At 39.0% G+C, this 19,789-nt stretch overlaps 1 protein-coding gene across 2 annotated transcripts in view; it reads right to left on the reverse strand.

The window, feature by feature from the left end:
* Positions 1–11,087: 11,087 nt before the first annotated feature.
* LOC117289596 (copine-8-like) overlaps positions 11,088–19,789 on the reverse strand; it is a 29,988-nt gene continuing 21,286 nt past the window's right edge. For both annotated transcript variants that reach the window (XM_033770795.1, XM_033770796.1), the window contains exons 17-18: positions 14,555–14,628; positions 11,088–11,524 (exon numbers count right to left, since the gene is read on the reverse strand). In XM_033770795.1, the coding sequence (XP_033626686.1) occupies positions 11,342–11,524; positions 14,555–14,628 (257 nt within the window). In that variant the 3' untranslated portion in view covers positions 11,088–11,341. The remainder of the gene's footprint in view (positions 11,525–14,554; positions 14,629–19,789) is intronic.

The following is a 19,789-nucleotide window of genomic DNA, read 5'->3' on the forward strand; positions in this document are numbered from 1 at the left end:
GATTGTGTGTGGTGTGCGTGTACCGACTGAGGGGGCGTTCACACTAGCCTTGTATCAACTACCCTGTACTTGGTGGGTTACATTTTAAAAATATGACTTAAAGTGGAAGAAGTACGGGGCTGATGATCGATCATCATGCATGACACGTCATTTTTTTAAACAAGAAATTAAGGTAAACACTTTGTAATCAGCCTCGTTCCTATAGCTTTTAGAATTAGAGCAACAAGAAACAATGTATCAAAATAATAAGTAGATTATGATCAATAGATACATTGTACTACTTTCATATAAAAACAATCAATGCCAACAACACGTGTGTGTTGACACTTCGAAGGCTGCATGCTAAGCATGCCACGTGGTTTCAATACAATAATATTGATATCAGCTTGCGAGAACAAACTCTGTTAGGGAACGTCAGGACCGTTACGATTTTTTTTAATGTAATAATATTATCACACACATTATTCCGTTCCTAATAAAGTTGATGTTTCCTTTAACTCCGAACGTTATCTATGACATAATCATTTCGAGCCGCCCGTTGTTTGTTTACAAGGGTTGCATTTTTACGCACCACCATGCGGCTGTAGGACGAGCACCTCAATACTTGACGTATTTTTATGACAATTATTTATTGACCTACATGTACCTGTCATTGTTTGGGCCAGCGAGTAAGGCAAACTGAAGGCGAGTATATGAAGCCTACTGACAAATATATTGCATCGCATCTTTTTCGGCAGCTGGGTTCGAGGGAAGAAGCTTGGAGGAAATTGCATACGAGAGAAAAGGAACTTATGAACTAAAGGCGTCCAGTGTCTTTAAGATTTTAGACATTCCCAACGAGTTAAAAGACTAGTCCTGTTAGGACTATCTTTGTAAAATCGACACATGGTCACTCCAAAAGGTCTTCAGTGATTGGGGTCGGAGGTCGGAGGTCGGAGGTCAGAGTCTAACTGGAATGGCGTCATATCGTGATGCATAGTGATGAACCATAAGTTTAGACGCCGGCGGATGTTCAAAATAACACAATAGTCACAATAGATCAACGGTACCACACCTTTGTTGATAACCGCTAGAGATTGATGGGCAAAAATGACATAAATTACCCCCACCCTACAAAAAGGAGGCGGGGTCCCACCTTACCTGAATGAGTATCAATTCAATTGTGGCAGTATTTTTAATTTGAGGAAATTTGAAAGTAGAAGACCACATGTCATACACACGTTTTTAGGCGTAAATCCATTTCAAATAATTTTATGATTTTTTAATGCAAAACTGATCAAGGCCTTGCCGATTGATTCGCAGTATTGCTAAATGAAGCAGAGAAAAATGAATAGAAAATAAATATTTGGGGCGGTGTTTTCAATTTGAGGAAATTTGAAAGTCAGCACAATAATCACGTTTTTAGGCGTAACTTCCTTTAAAATTGTATAATGATTTATGCAAAACTCGATGAGGCATTGCCGATACGCTGGTTCAATGCTTCATAAAGCAGAACAAGAATAGTCCATAATAACTGTTCACACAAATTCACTTGAGAAAATATTACCATGCATTTTTTGTTTTCTTCTTTTGAGAACTTGTGACAAAAACTCGGGTTGAACTCGGTCCATGCATGCATGGCGATTCAGAAATCGAATCCATTCGAGTTGTTGACCACTGTACCTTGTCCGCATTGTATTGTTGATGCGAATATATTATTGACCTCGACTAGGTTGACTACGAACCTGGACTTGTTCGGGGTATCTCATAATGAATTGTTTTGTTATAACCAATTATTGGTAAAGCCACGATGGTATGGCGATCCTGTGTAGTCAGCGTCCAGCGAGGATGCGCAGCATGCAGCATGGCTCCATATATTCTAAAACACTTATGTTAGAAGAAGAAAAAAAACTATAAGAGATGTTAAATTTGCATCTGGTTTTTACCCATACACCGATGTGTGTTAATAGCACTGTATACTCAGTACTTTCCCGAGTCCTGTGAAAAAAAAATATCACAGGCATGTTACTCGGATGGGATAAAAAAAACACTTATGTTCTGAAACCCTGTTCCGAAAACCTCTTCTTGGTTTACAAGCCAGTGGTTGGTTTAGGGTTACACTAGGCCTACCGGTAAGGATTGGGAAAATACTTGTGTCGGTACATAGGAGTTTCGGAACTTCCATGAATGTTGGAACATGTAAACCACCTTTAGTACCACTGTAGATTTGTGGACAAGTCGTTAAATCGGCCCCACTGGGATGAAAAGAGAGAGAAACTGAGAATCAATATTACAATATCGTCCAGCAGCAGAATTTCAAGGGCGACGTGTGGGAATTTAAACCTAAATGTGTGATTCAGCAATAGGCCCTAGTAGGCCGCCCATCTAAACCGCAACCCGGACATCGCAATCGTAAACTCAAAAGCAACTTTGCGTCACAAAATTTACCAAGAAATCACAACAAAGATTCAGCATCCGCCAATGTTCTTTTTCAGACTGTTAATTGTTGTTGAGGTTTTTTTCTAGCCAAAGTATATCTTAACAAGCTCAGAAGATTTTTGAATAGACCCCGGATCTTGTAAAGCTGTTCAACACGTAATCCACGGCCAACCAGAATTCCATCAATGACATGTTTGTAACTGGGGCCCACAGGTCAACTTAGCAATGTTATTCAAATTCAGTTGGGGAAACAAATTATTGGGGAAAACTCCACCAAAATTACCATAACGCTTTAAAACTTGGGTCGCACATGCACAGCATAACTTTAATTGAATTGAATTGAATTGAAGAACAATGGAAAACGTACTTCTCCAGCCAGTTTCCTCATGCAACAAGTTGAAAATTAGTGGAACGGAGGGAGGGAGCTTAGAGATTTTCGCAAATACTCACTGCGCAAGGAACTGTTGATCGTTAGCTAGACCAGCATGCACCTCAATACTCACTGCGCAAGGAACTGTTGATCGTTAGCTAGACCAGCATGCACCTCAATACTCACTTTGCAAGGAACTGTTGATCGTTAGCTAGACCAGCATGCACCTCAATACTCACTGCGCAAGGAACTGTTGATCGTTAGCTAGACCAGCATGCACCTCATTTCACGTGTAATGCACGCGCCGAGTGTTTGCGATAATGTCTAATGCAGGCTTCAACCCATCGGCAGAATTGATCAGCCGCCTACCGCCCGATGGTGATATCCATGGAGGTTCGATTGCTACCTTCATGGTCTGGCATCACTTGCACTGACAGTTGCCGTTCATTACCCCCCCACCCCCCAACCACCACGCCGAATGCCCTCCACATTGGCCCATCAATTAAAAACACCAACTTCAACCCCCTTTTTACAGTCATTCAATCCCCCGACCTCTCTTCCCATATAGACTTTTAGGCCTTACACGGTGCAGCCATCTTGAATTTCTCCCATTGATATTATTGTTACCAAACCGAGACTGGAAGAACAAACTAGTCTGGTTCCTAATTGCAAGATGTTTATTTGCATGCATTATACTGTTATTCAATACGAGGAACATGACCAAGATGGAGGGAGCATGAATCAGGTCTATATCACCCCAATGAAACTATGCAGTGAGCACTGGACGGTGAGTCGACAAAAACAACGATACCCATCGCAGTGTAGAACAGTCAACCTTACCCACTACAGGCCACATTGCTATCGGATGATTCAGCACTCATTCAGATACTCAACAGCTATAAAGAAAAGAGGGTTCAAGTACAAGGATACACCCTTGAGTTTGGTACATGCTTGTCCCATTCACCGCACTATATTTGCTGGTCTCATAAGTGATTCTGTCCCCTGCAGTATTTCCTTCAAGGTACAATGTATGGGTACGTTTGAACATGGAGCAATATAACTAGAATACATATAATATTTTTTTTACAAGGTGCTGTGGTGCAATATGCAGCCAATCAAATCAGGAACACTGGGGCGAACCCCTTCTATTTCAAGCATTGGGTCTTTTACGTGCGTTACACAACACACGGGACCAACGGCTTTACGTCCCATCCGAAGGATTTTAAACCAGCGGTCCGGGTCAGAGGAGAAGGAGGAGTGGAAATTACTGGCGTATATAAAATAATGATATTATGTTAAAAGTATAATTTGGGTTGCAGAATGGGGGACTTTTGTGACGATAGGGGGCAGCAGACTCTTGGTAATGTGCGCGTGCTCAGAAGAATGAAAATTCACCGGGGATGCGATTTGGCGGTCCTAACCAATAACTGTTTCGCTTGAGTTGCCCATTGTTTAATCACTGTCCATTGACCGAAAGAGTTTTTGGATATGACCGCCAAAACGTACCCAGGGGTGGATTTCACAAAGGTAATCCTAACTTAGGACTAGTCCTAGGCAATGCTAAGAGATAGGACCTAAGTTAGGATGAGTTACTGGTCCTAACTTAGGACTGATCCTATCTCTTAGCATTGCTTAGGACTAGTCCTAATTGTGAAATCCACCCCAGGTATGTCTGGCGCCACCCATTGTTTAACCCCATATACCATACATTGCGACCTTCACATAGAAAGCTTGCGTCCACGCGACGCCTAACTAACAAAACATACACCAACTAGCGCCATTGTGAAGGTATTAAAAGTTTCCTGTTATTCAGTCAATAATACACAAAAATTGCACGGTGTGTGGTTACGCAAACAAACAAAGAATAAGTGCATAAAGCTGTGAATTCCAGTCCATCCAAAAATATATTGAATCTAATTTTTCCTTCCTTTTTTTCGCACAATATTTGTGTGCGTTCATGCCTATATACTCTAGTTTATCAAGTTCACATGACATGGCAGTATTTCAAATGAATAAATTCGTTATTTTTCTAAAGCTAGACGCTTTCAGGTGAAAATAATTCACTAATGAGATTTCGTAACCAAATTATAACCAAATGGCCATGGTTCAAATGACAATGCATGCACTCTGGAAATAAGGGGTTTGAGAGCAACTTTGGTTACTATGGGGCAAGGGTCATTGGGCCAGCATGAGAAAATAATTTATCCCGAGAACTCAATGCGTATCAGATGATGAGAAGAGGGGGGGGGGGGGGGGGGGGAGGGTACTAAGAGTGAAGAATCAGATGAACGAAGACGCCCTAGTGCATAGGCTTATTTTAGAATCTGCAACATTTATAGGGATTAAGAAGGGAATTACGACGTATAGTTTTACATCAGCCTGTGATTAATAGACAACGTTCCAATATGAAGTCCTCTGTTCGACCATGGAGCAAAATACCGCACCCACTTTATTCAATTAGCTAGCTCCATTATTATATATCCTAATGGCTGATACCGGAAGGCTACAAGAAAATTTACTGAGCTACAAATAGACCAGTTTCGAAACAAAACGGATATGCCCGACGACTGTTTGAAGCCCCATGCCGAAAGTAGACGTTGTGATGAAGCATAACAAATGCCATGCAACGGCCGTTCAACGTTGATAAGTCGTGCACGCGTAAAGGCTATTGGCTGAGAGTTGTGCGCAGCGGGTATGTCACTTTTCCATTGTGTTTCATCAAGGATACACGGTCAATGACGTCATGTGAAATATATCTTTTGAAAGCCGATTTTCAATGTAGAATTGTCTGTTCCATGTGAAGTAACGTAGATTTTTTTTAAAGAGGTAATTTCCCAATAAAACATTTAAATCGGAGAAAGACTCCATGCTTGAAGCCTTTGTCTGGCATCTGCAACAACGGTGTTTTTCATGCATTGTTTTTCTTTGCAACTTCGATATTGAGCCCATAAACTTCCACAGATTTGTTATTTGATGCATATGTTGAGATACACCAAGTGAGAAGACTGGTCTTTGACAATTACTAATAGTGTTCCAGTGTCTTTAACTTGACCCGAAACCATAACACACGAGGAAAGTATACCCCAAAACAAACACAAACAAATACATCCATACATCAAAACAAACACCTTGGTTGACCCTGAGATGAACACAAAGGGTTTCATATGAAATGGAAATAATTCAGTTGAACTTGGAATGGATTGTTCACGTTGATTATTAAAGGATACCGATTCGTACTATATTAAAGGCAGTGTGTCCTTTGGGTAATTACTCCACATATTAATGATCATGACAACTTGTTTTGGTCAAAGAGCACAGGAGACTTGTTAAAAAAACGGCACGCACTGAACCTACGTATATAGGCAGCACGAATATTTACGTATTTTATGCTTGCAGCGAATACCCAACGGCCGAACATTTCCCATGTCATTCATGACATGCACTTAGCTTGTAAAAATAATGGCGGACGTGTTGCATTATGCGGCAGCGTCCGGGCGGACACGATTGCATATGCAAAACCTTGTGCAACAATGTCCTCCGGATAGTATTGCATAGAGGACATTATTGCATGCGACACTGGCCGATCTCCTACCTTTCGCCCAGGTGGTTAATAAGCAGAACAGTTCTTTTCGAAAGTAAAGTAGTCTCCAGAAATCCGAAATCTACTCCGCGGCAGGAGAAGAAAAGCAAGACCTATATACAGGACAACAAGCTATACACAGCAAAGTAGATATACACAGTGCTACCGCAAACTGAGTTGGAGGACTGGTCTCTTACAGTTATTACCAAAAGTATACCTTCCCTTTAAATATCGGTATACATGTTCACTGAAACTAAGTGGATGGTAAAACCTTTGTATTCCGAAGGATAAATTGATTCCAATAAATTTGTTTTATTTTACTGTCATCACACATGCAATCAAAATACCACGAGAATAAACAATGACAAGAAGAGCACCTCGTTTATGTTGTTCAATGTTTATTTTTTACTACAAAGCTTGACCCAAATTAAAACACCGTTATACACTTTCCAGGAAGGACATCAATTTTCAAGAAAAACGAACCGTATGAATGCTATTTTTGTAAAGTGTAAATTATTCATGAAAGTTTTTGTACTTTTATACAAGAATGCTAAAGAAGGTTCATCTGTAAACTTCTCAGAGACTTGACAATCTTGTACAAAATTCGAATATTTTCACCAAAGGTGGAGCAGATTAAACAAAGTTCCACATGGGTCGTGCTGTTTTAAATAAACAAAAATTAAAATATACACAATGAACTTATTAAAGTAGAATGACAATGGCTGCACAACTTCCATTAAAGGGATGGTACACGTTTGGTAATTGTCAAAGACCAGTCTTCTCACTTGGTGTATCCCAACATAAGCAAAAAATAACAAGCCTGTGAAAATTTGAGCTAAATTGGTCATCGAAGTTGCGAGAAAATGATGAGAGAGACAACACCCTTGTCACACGAAGTTGTGTGCTTTCAGATAGGAATAAAATACTTCTGGCTAGAAAGTCTTTTATTATTTTAGTGAGAAATTACCTCTTTCTCAAAATCTATGCTACTTCAGAGGGAGCCGTTTCTCACAATGTTTTATACTATCAACAGCTCTCCAATGCTCGTTACAAAGTCAGTTTTTAAGTTATTTGTTTTGAGTAATTACCAAACGTGTACCTTCCCATTAGGTAGGTAATACCAACAGCAAAATAAATATCAGTTATTCAATTTATTTCGTGCTGATATGTCCATGTAACGGAATTCATGAATCAAACTTAAAATTAAAAGGCACATACGACGTTAAACTTTCGTTAAAAATTTGTTTAATATTTCTATTAAACCCCAAAATATAAAATTAATATGCTGCTAATGTTCTTATACCTCAATATTATTATTTAAAAAGTTACAAATCTTTCTTATTACAAATTAAATCTAAAATTACGATTTAACTTATGCATTGATTATTTCCTTTTTATTACCTGGTCTAGAATCTAGGCATGTTAGCTACAATATTTACAGAGTTATACTTGCACCTTCTTTTGTACATAAATATTTCATAAGGATCAGTCCCTATGTTTTTAACAATTTCATAACTGAAAACAAAGCTATACATGTACCTTAGGCCTACGATTATTGGAAGCTCATTTTTTAACAGTCAAGTTAAGAAAAATAAAAACTAATTCATATCAAATTGTTAGCTGATGAAAAACATCACAAAAACCTAAGTCCTTCATTGCTGGTGCGGTTATACAGGATCTTCGTCTCGTTCCCTATTCGAAATGATAACAAGTCTAACTGAATACAAAAGGGCCATACCAATCCCCTCAGCCTCGGTTTGGTTGGGATCACCTAACATCACAAGACCGTATGGCCCCCTTTAAAGTGAGGGCTACACTCAGCAGATTTTATTTGGACTGTCAACCCAGATCAACTGCCACCAGGGGTACGTTGCCACCTACTCCTGGGGCTGGATCAGGGTTACCCCTTCACAGTCCATAAAGGATGTAGGCTTGGGTATCATCCACTGGGAGCCGGCTGGTAGTATACAAATATTGACTGCTTCGAGTGCTATGGTTAAAACTATGACTCCCGAGGTGATCCCCGGAGCGTTCTATTTTCCCGAGGCGAAGCCGAGGGAAAATAGAACGCTCCGGGGATCACCGAGGGAGTCATAGTTTAAACCATTGCACGAGTAAAAGCAGTCAATATTTGTTTTATAACACCCCAAACATTCTAAATACTGTACAGACTTTACAGACCTGAATGCTACAATCCACGGACGACGCGAATACAGATTGCGAAAACTTTTACTGTGCTCTGCATGCAGTGTCATGTAATCCGAAATGGTTACGGACTAGCGCACGGCAAACCGATGCGCTATCACACGGCCGTCGTCTAGCAAAACTAAGACATATCATGTGACGCGCTCTAAACCAATGAAAAGGCAGAATATTGGTAAGGGGTGTTATAAAATACATTATAAACCTTTCACAAAGCACGGGCACTTAATTAGTGTCATGACCGGGTACCGAACCCACACTCTGCCGCCGACAACACCTCATCTCACTAGACCGCTCGGCCACGACAAACTATAAACGCGTGGACCATAAATGATGTTACCAGACAACATTGAAGTAAGAATTTTCAAATTTGAATGGTGGGATTCTGTGGAAATAACGACTTAAAGTTGATTTGTTGGACAGGCCAACCACCAACTCCAACCACAAACTTTCACCGCCACCGCAACGTTCAGTAAAACTTTCTTTTCAAAACCATAGACCCACAAAAATGTTCACATTGTCAGCACTTTTTGTCATGGAAAGTTTATGTACTTTTTTTGAGAAGATAATCCCTAAAAGTTCTTGACCCCCCCTCTCTGGCAAGATAGTCGAGCAGATATAGGGGAAGTATGTTGGGGGTGGGGGAGGGGTGTCGTGCCTTTTGACGAAGTCATGATATTTTGGGTTGTATATAGGAAAACAGTTTTGTCGATTTGTTTTATAACAGCAAACAATCGGAAATCAGATTAAAGTAGGAATCGTTCACAATTCTACATCTGCTTTTCTACAATCTACTATTCTACGATCTACGTCCATGAGATCTTTCAGACCATTGCATTGCTGGAGAACACAAACAAATTGTTGAATCATAGAAATGGGCTTAACATAATATATACATGTACATAGTAAAACAGTCCTGGTTAGAGTTTAGAATCAGGTAAGAAAATATAATAGTCAATGCCACTTTTCCCTGCAAAACAATTCAGCTATAATTTGATTCGAGACAAAATGGAAAATATACATGAAAAAGGAAGTTATATGGTAATATAATATATAGTAAAACAGTCCTTGTTAGAGTTTAGAATTTGATAAGAAAAGATATATACGTCAATGCCACTTTTTCCTGCAAAACAATTACGCCTCTAGCTACCAGGCAACCTCGGTAGTCTAGTTGGTAAGACACTGCTCTAGAATTGCACAGGTCGTGGGTTCGAATCCCCCCCGAGTAACATGCCTGTGATATTTTTTCACAGGACTCGGGAAAGTACTGAGTATACAGTGCTTACACACATCGCTGTATGGGTAAAAATCAAAATTGATACTAATTCACCGCATTGAATGTTACCATTCAAGTACCCGTACACAACATGGCGTCTGTGAGCTTTAGCATGTGGGTGTTTGTTGTGTGTGTGCCATAGAAATCAAATGGTGGGGTGGATTTTACAAAGAGTTAAGACTAGTCTTCTTATCTCGAGGATAGGACGAGTTACTCGTCACAACTTAGGACTAGCCTTAAGTTTTTAATATCTCCTAGCCTAACTCTTCTGTGAAATCGACCCTAGGAATGCTGCGTGCTTCATTGACGTATGCATTGAGACGCGTATATGGCCTGCCCTACGATATGGCGATTTTCATAGCAACAGAGGGGTTATTTGAAACAGTCTATTCCCAGAGAAATTAAACCACCCTGTTCTCTACACCTGCTGCTTCCCGTTAACAACAAACCCAAGTGTATCGAAACCCTTGGTTAATACCCAAGTGTAACCCTTGTGGTTTATACCCCATTCCCAAGAAGGGGGTAGCTATTTCCATACTGCAGCTTAGTCCCCTTGTTCCCATAAAACTCATTTTGTGTTAAGGGTTTTATCATTCCACTTCTTCAAATAAAGGCTTGAATGGAATGCCACATCACAGACTTTCAAAATATAAACATTGGTAAATATAACAGAAGATTATGTACAGGTATAAAATTACACTATTACAGGGCAAATGGGTCTCGTGGACAGCCACAATCACGGATACACATTATTGTTCCTGTCCTATTTATAAAACAGTTTGAAAACCACTCATGTAGCAGTTATTTCAATGTTATTTATATACCAATTAACAATCGCTGTGTCAACGAAGAATCAAAGGTGCTTGAGTTTGTCGAACACAAGATCTGCAAAGAGTTACTCAATATTTATCTGTTTTTCATTTGGTGTCTTTCTAACAAAATGTGTAGGCATGCAGGCCTGTAATTTCATCTTTGAGAGGGCAAGGCCGTTTTCATTTTGAAAAGGGCACTTCCATTAGGAAATCTTTAAGTCAATGGGTAACTTTTGAAGAGGCACCATGGCCAAGACCAGGGCCTAATTTCATAGAGCTGCTAAGCAATCAAATTTGCTTAGCATGAATTTTTTCCTTGATAAAAACAGGATTACCAACCAAATTTCCATTTGTGGCATGTTACTGGTATTCAGGTGTTGTTTGCTTATTCTGAAAATCACATGGAAATTTGGTTGGTAATCTTGTTTTTATCAAGGAAGAAAATGTCGTGCTCAGCAAATTTTTGTGCTTAGCAGCTCTATGAAATTGGGCCCAGGGCATTGGAGGCATTGGCCTCCATGAAATTCCAAACCTGCTCATGACCGTGACTGTGTACCTACTTTTTATTGGAATGAGAAATAAAGAACTTAAAAACAATTTATGCAAACAATTATTCATATTAATCAACAAACAAGAAAACACTATGCAGCCTTTTTGTTTGAGGCTTGCTCCAAGCAACAGTTTTAATACCGAAAGCTCTGCGTACTTGCTAAGCTGGGCGAGGGAGGTGGGCGGGGCTTAATACCTTTCTTCTTCATGAAGGATGTGAACTGCTCCGGAACTTCTGCTAGGACCTCCTTGGCGAGGCGGGCCTGACTCAAGACTCTGTTGTCTTCTGAACTTTCAAAATCTCTGAATGGGACAAACTGAAAACAGAAAACGAAAAGAGAAATAAGAATGACAAAAAATGATTAATTTACTTTTTATGAAGGAGTTAGGGAGACATATCTCCTTGAACAAGATCAGGTTTTGAATAATAAACAAAAGGGCTCTAAATAGAAATAAATTCTAGACTGAAAACAGAAAACAGGTTTTGTATTATAAAAAAGGCTCTAAATACGTAAACAGAATGATGCATTCTAAACTGCAAACAAGAAAACAAAGAAGGTTGACAAAATTTGCTTCATATTAAGGATGGAGAGTGAAATATCTTCTAAACTAAACCAGGCTTTGTATAATAAACAAAAAGGATCTAAATACGTAAACAAATGCATTCTGAACTGCAAACAAAAAAGAAGGGAGAAATAAAGTTGACAAAATTTGCTTCTTTTGATTGTTGCAGGGTGAAATATCTCCTAAACAAGCTCAAGGTTTTGTAGTAAACCACAAGTTTCAAACTACGTAAACAGACACATTCTAAAAGCATTTAAAAGCTAATAAACACCTAGGTACTATCTATTAAAGTAAGTAAACCTCTACTGCTAAATAAATACCATTCCTACACGATAACAAATCAACCCAGAGCACAAAAGTTATAGTCTGCCCATCTTTTAAACAAAATGGTCTTCCATTGGTATTTGGTAAATAGAAATTGCTCAATCAATCAAAATTTGTTTTCCAAACAGCACCTGTACATTCTCCGAACTTGACAACAATCAAAAATTTTGGTGTGAAACCTTTTCTCCTGACAAATCGACAAATCTCGAAACTCAAGAAAAGACAATTTGAATTCCAAGGAAGGTGATTTGTTATTATATTTTGTTTACTAAAAACTTCTAAAGTTTAGGACAAACCCAATACCTTTCAACTTCAAACAGTACAATATTACAATGACAACAAAAACAGCTTTTTCCTAAAAGTTAAAACCCCCCAAAAATGTGAACTTATCTTGAACTTGTCGGCTATTGAGACTTGTCAGAGGGGTATAGAGGTATCAATTAAAGTCAGATTCAGAAAAGCTGGGTGGTTGAGTTATGGCATGGGGGAATTTAGGAGGGATATGTGAGCCAGTGGTAACTAACAAGCTCAAGGATATGGGGGTTCGTTTAAAGGGTTAAGAGGCACCATGGTATGGGGGGGGGGGCTGGGCGGGGCGGGAGAACTTATGAGGTTTGTTAGGATTTAAAAGCTGGGGAAGGGAGGTGTCCACAGTTTCTTAGATGCAAAGATAACTTTTACCTCAACCGATAAGAATAGGGGCTCTGCAATAGCTCAACAGAGTTACTTTTATTGTACACATCAACATTATATAGGATTTAAACAATCGAACAGTCCCAAAAACCCAAGGTATACTTTGCCTTCAACGAGTTCTCACTAACATGGAAAGAATGTTGTTTGGGAACTAAAGAGAGCAGTAATCTAAGCAGGTCTTACTGCTCGATACCAAAAATAGATATTATGATCAAAGTATAGAGAGACTGGAATGTGTGTCCAAGGCAGTTTGTGAAATCTTAGGAGAGGCAACTGTTTCAATCAGCTGGACCATGAAGCAAGTTGGAGGGAGCCAGGGCAGAATCATTATCAGCTTTGTTGGTGACTACATGTATCTCTTTCTAGTTCTTTATAGTGTAAAGTTTCAGAAAAAATGTCAGGCGATGCGGTTAAAAGCAAAGTATACTTTATTTTTAACCGATCGATTGTTTTAATCCTGTATAAATGTAAACAATATACACAATAAAATATCCGATAATTTCATTTCAAAAGGTTGTTATTTTTTTTTTTCATATCGCCAAAAATCCGGAGGGAATATGTCCACATAGAAAGAACTATTCCTATGCTAGGAATACACAAGCTAGGAAGGAATACACAATCTGAGAGCGTTACATGTCTCAAATTCGACTTTGGGGCAGAGATTCAAAAACGAAGCATACAGGCCTGCAGCATTATCAGCATTGGATATGTTTTTAACCAGATCGAATTTCAGCTACGTCCATGCTCTAGTTCAGATGGGAAATAAACCATGTAAGTGGTCTTTGATCTAGCTTATTACTGGGTTGGACAAATAGAGCCAATGAACAAATCTCACTTTATGCAAGAATGGTTGGACAGACAATACAAACGTTCATAACTATGGCATTAGTTTCACTTGAAAAAATTGCCGCCTGGAGGGTGTGCTTGACTCAATAAAACCAGTTTCTAATTCACATGACAAAGGATTAAATTGCATGGTTCTTTCCCAATGAAGCGTAACCTGTGTGGGTGCCTCCATGGTACAATTATAAGCTGTTATTCAGAAAATCTTGCCCTTACACATTCGTCACTGTTAAATACAATCCCTGCCATATCTCTGCCCCCCGCCCCACCCACCATGGCCCCGTGCCTCCTTTCATATTGTTGGCTGTCACTGTGTGGTCTGCGCTCCCATCAACGTTGACCGGGGGGGGGGGGGGGGGGGGGGGGCACAGGGAATATTTATTGTTATGTTGCGAATGGGTGGCCAAAGCATTTCGGCCGTGATTGTTTCACTTGAACGTCATAGTTTTTACAGAGATTCATGCCCGGGACTGTAAGACCGTGTCCGATTTGGAGGGCTACAGCTACAGCTACGACTAGATGTCGCGTCATCATGCGTTGAAGTATAGGACACCCTTAGCAACAGTCGACCAGAGCCGTATCTGTAGCCGCCAATTTGGATACGGTCTAAGCTAGTAAGCAGCTAGTACACGCTTATTATAATGGAATCCAAGCTTGGCTTCTCAACCATGAGCTAGCTTTGCCACACTTCCAAGAGTGCGTTTTAGTCACCTAAACCAAGCCCAACCGAGTCAACAAGTGGGTTACCGTTTGGTCTGAACATCACCGAAAACTCAACCAATGATCAAAGCTCAAACATGTTTCTGGTTTGTGGTTGCCAAAGCGCACTCCAGGGGTTTATGATTGAGCAAGGCATTCTGGGAAAACAAAAAATGGCGCGGCGAGATGGAACACCACTAGGAAGGAGGTTGGATCTAACCTACCTGAACGATGTCTCTCTCTGCAAGCTGGCCCCTGGATGATACCCTGACTTCATCACCATCAAGTTCTTCCATTTCTAGGGGGAAAAACCAAAACAATTAATGTGCACCAGTCTTATAAGTTTGTTAGGGGGCCTTTCACAATTATCAACAATTTCACACTTGTGAACTTCATTACCAGAAATATATAACTTAATAATAACAGTAACATGATTTACTCTTCAAAATGTTCAGTAGACGCAGGATGAGAGTATAACTATATCTAGATTTTAATAACTATTGAACTGAATTTAAATAGTGTTGGCTAAAACAAGGTTTGAAAACAAACTATAATTATCTATTTTTTTTTTTTATTCAGAGACACTAATTGGGATACACTCGATTCAAGTGACCTATGTTTGTCTTTGACTAGTTCTATTTTTGTGTTCAAATATCTTTTCAAGGAAATTAAGGCAAGCGTACAGTTTCAGTAATTGGTCATTAGAGGGGGCCTTTAAGGACAAAGAGTGACCATACTCAGACAGCCTACTAAAATAAGACCTTTAACTGTTTTCCTTTTCGTTCAGACACCAAAGAGTGAAACCAAACAACCATTTATTTTCGGTTTTAAGAGGTTACATACAGCAACAAGACCCACTCACTGACATCCAGTTTACTCACAAAAACAAGCGTACGCCGCACAAAATGTTGTAAACATTTTAATCAAACGGCTTTCTTTTAAATAAACTCAGGTAAAATTTCCCCTTAAATCTATTCCCCTCGATTGAAATTACTGTGATAAAAAGTCAGTTCTGGTTTTGATAAAACATACTGTAATATGATAATATTGCTTTAATTTCTTAGGGGGTCCATATTTGACCAGCTCTGTTTTTATGCCCCCCCCACATCCATTTTCATCAAATCTATATATAATTCTTTTGCCTATAATTGTTTAATATTTATATGCTTATCTTCTATTGTTTATTGTGTGTATGGATTGGAAACAAAGTGAACTTACTGAAATTACCACTCCTCCCCTTAAAACCCCCACCCCACCCCCCCCAAAAAAAAAAAACCAAGGACTGCAATGAATGTAATCTTCCGCCAAACCACAATAAGATTCATTTAAATATAGTTTGAACATGTCCTACATGTATACAGACTGCATGGTATGTCTACATTTGTCATAAGTTGCATTAATAATAAATACATCAAACATGAATCAAGAAGGGCAGAGGATGATGACAGAAGTCATCAAGACGGTTGCTGGAATTCAAGCTGTGAACGATGGAATTACCTGCCAGTGAACCTTGCAATTGAAAGGGGCTCGCAAGGTTTTAAAGTACAAGTTTATCAATCTGTGATATTTACAGGTGCAGGTCCGTATAGTTTTTAAAATGGCAAGGGCACCAAGGCATTTTTTCCTTGGTAAAGGGCACCCTATGAGGAAATTGTACTGGAACAATTCAAGGGCCCCAAGGCAATGACAGTGACCAAAGGCAATGGGGGCTGGAGACAATCTCCTTTGATGCCTCCGTGAAGCATCAGGCCTGCAGGTATATATGTAACCACAAAAATGTTTCACTTGAAAAATACTTTAAAAAGTAATGGGAATTGTAATGATGACCAAAGATCTTAATGATGAGTAGCAGATTTTTTTGTAAGTAACTGGGGCAGAGACACTAAATTTGCATGGCAACAACAAGAACTTTTCATTAATCTTTGAATGATGAGCCTAACCGACAAGGTGCAGGAAAGGAATCACGGTTTAATTATCTTACATAAAGCTGTATCATCTGCAGAATGACTGCAAAATAATTACTGTTCACAACCACTCTGTTACTAAACCTACTTTTAATAAAACCTTAAAGACACTGGACACTATTGGTAATTACTCAAAATAATTATTAGCATAAAACCTTTCTTGGTGACGAGTAATGGAAAGATGTTGATGGTATAAAACATTGTGAGAAAAGGCTCCCTCTGAAGTGTCATAGTTTTTGAGAATGAAGTAATTGTCCATGAATTTGATTTCGAGACCTCAGATTTAGAACTCGAGGTCTCGAAATCAACCATCTAAACGCACACAACTTTGTGTGACAAAGGTGTTTTCTCCTTTCATTATTATCACGCAACTTTGATGACAGATTTAGCTCAAATTTTCACAGGTTTGTTATTTTATGCATATGTTGAGATACAGCAAGTGAGAAGACTGGTCTTTGACAATTACCAATAGTGTACCTGTCTTTAAGAATAGTTTGAATCTTTGCAGTGGGAGGTATAGTAAGATATAGTTACATGTATGCATGTATGGTGCAGGGAAGAAGTCGAGGTTAATACATGTACTGTCTTATCTCAAATGCAACAACCATTATCTGTGGAGTATATTTCACTACAAGACCACACACCCAACCGACTTTAAGATTATTCACATCCATCAAATCCTTCTCACACATTGCTGGCATTTCGTTGGCGCCTGTTCAACTATTCCTTCTAAGCGCGGGATGCGAGCTGACACCCCTAGGGAGAAGCACTCCGGTTCCCTCCACGACTCGACCAGATGCATGCTAGCTGGCTGTGTCACAGTTATAATATTGGTGTCGGTTTGTGCCCATCCCATCGGGGAAAGACATGCCCCAAATTCATTGCCTTAGTGCCCTTTTGAGGTGCCCTACTATGGGATAAATGTTTTCTCCTTTACAAGAATGAAGTAGCAGGTCAACAATTACATACAAGCTACAACTACTAAGCAAATAACAGGGCTTTACTGTGGCAGAAAAATGTAAGCAAATGTATAATAAATTTCATTCATAAAATCCAACTGCAAGTTTTGTTCGATTCTGTTGGACTACAAACTGCTTTATTACAGGCTTACCGTCATATAAGTAAGAGTAACTATAAGGTGTTGGGCTGTCGTAATTTGATGGTGTTGGATTTTGTTACAATGGGGAAGGATTCAGAACATCTGGAAGTGTTTGTAAAAACTGATATACAATGGGGAAGGATTCAGAACATCTGGAAGTGTTTGTAAAAACTGATATACATGTATGATAACCACATAACTCCAGAGTGAAATGTTTCACAAAATGCTTTAGATTATCGAAAGCTGATGTAAGCTTCCAACCAAAAGTTGTTATTGCCATTAATTTGAAGAGAGATTACCAAACGTCAACCATCCCTTTAAGATACCAATATTACTCATTTCCCCCCCCCCCAAAAAAAAAAAAAAAAAAAAACAAAAAAACTAAACATAAAAACACCTAAAATGTGTCCCTTTTCCAAGCTTTCTGAGCGGCTAATATCCATCCCAAATCAAACATATTTTCTCACATCATGCACCACTGGAGCTAATCCCAAATATCAAATTGATGAAAACACAAATCGACTTCCATGGAGAAAACTCAAAACAGAGAGATTGTTTGGAAGTTGTCATAGCAACATATGGATGTCGAACAATGGAGTATATTTGTTTGTGCGCACACTGTATACTTGAAAATATTTTAAAAAGTGCATCTATAACGAAGGATGATGTTTATGTATAATCCACATGAACCATTGCAAATTTGTGTTGTAAGTGGTTGGCAGCCTTTTGGTTTGGGACTGAATTCTACCACATGGAAAATAACTCGACGATGTGGCGATTTTAGGGTCTACACAGCATTAGTAAGAATATGGGACCACAAACTAATCTTCAAAGATGCGCACGTAACTTACTCTAATAACTAGTACAAAGATATTCATGAAAGGACACTTGAAACATTTTGCCATGAAATCATTTCTCCCAATTGTTGTCAATATCTTTGTTGGGGGGGGGGGGGGGGGGGGTGCCAGTCAGATGCCATTCAACTAAGCTTACATTCAACCAGCCTGGGAACTGGCTGTATTATTTCATCAGGCTGCAGTAACTGGTGAAAGTGGGCTGATAAATTTGGCTTCTTTTTTATCACGATAGGAAGCATCTGTTCCACAACAACCCAAAAATACTTCCAGATATAAACAAGAAATAGTCACGACCAATTGATGACCTCGATGACAAACGATGGGCAAAAATAAAGTATCACAATAAGAAACTCAACACAAGCTTTTAACGAAACAATTCTTGAACATGCTTTTCTCCAATTTGACACCAAGTCGTTTCAACACGGGTCAAACGTGCTTACTAATAAAGCTTGGCTGATAATGAAGTATGGCGGGGAGATCAAGAGAAACCAGCCCCCCCCCCCCACCACCATTTGAACCATTTGAAGATACATGTATATTTTTCTGAAGTGAAAAAACATCGCAAACTTTTTATCAAGTACACTTTCTTCAGAATCTAACTTTTCTCAAAATGTTTTGACAAAATGTTTCCAAACGTGAATTTCAGGCTTATAATGCTAGTGGTTCAGTGACAGAATCAAAAATCAGGATCTCTGTGTCCCACCCCCCCCCCCCCCCCCCCTGCACCCTAACTGGGCCTATTTTGAATTCCAGTTTCCTGTAATCTTTGGTAACTTTGAAAACATTTTCTTGTTTTTATCTGATAAAAGAAAATGCCTTGAATTGTCAGAATTCCAAAAGGCTGTAGTTTCATTTTGTTGACGATTCGTTGCCTTTCGCAATCCAAAACATCTGGTTGGCATTTTGCGTAAACAAAATTTTGAGCAATAAACAAAGACAACTTTTTTGCTGGAGCAATTCAGAGCAAGGAAAACCAAATCCTGGGAATGGGTTTGGGAGAACCAATTCTTTACTATGATACTAGAATGTGGTTCTAACGGGTAACATTTCCAATAAATAAACCACTCCTTAAAACACTTTATTATTAAAGACTCCTTATTTTGCAGTTCTTTGATTGTCCATGTGGCAATTTTTGTTTTCACTCTGTGTGATTTGTATCATTGCTTTGGAAGCAAACTCCATATTTGTTTTCCAAACACCCATCCATCTAAAAAGATACTCAAGGCGCTTTACATATATAAAGATGTAAAACGAGAAGCCAATAAACATGCTGTTAAATGTAAAACAACTGTCAATAGAAACAGGAACTTCATGATGAAAAACTCCTTCTAAAACTAATAAAAATAATGTTTTAGAAGGAGTTTTTTTTCAAAAGAATTCTTCCCCGAGTTTCTGTGTCTTTTGTGTGTAATTGTTTTTAACATTTTGAAATGACAATGGTCTATTTGTGATTTATATCGCTATAAACAAAACAACTATTACAAGCAGCTCATTTCTGAATTGTTGCAGAATTGTCTCACTAGGTGAAATCTGGCTTTT

The sequence above is a fragment of the Asterias rubens genome, chromosome 4 (assembly GCF_902459465.1).
Source record: "Asterias rubens chromosome 4, eAstRub1.3, whole genome shotgun sequence".
Classification (NCBI taxonomy): Eukaryota; Metazoa; Echinodermata; class Asteroidea; order Forcipulatida; family Asteriidae; genus Asterias; species Asterias rubens.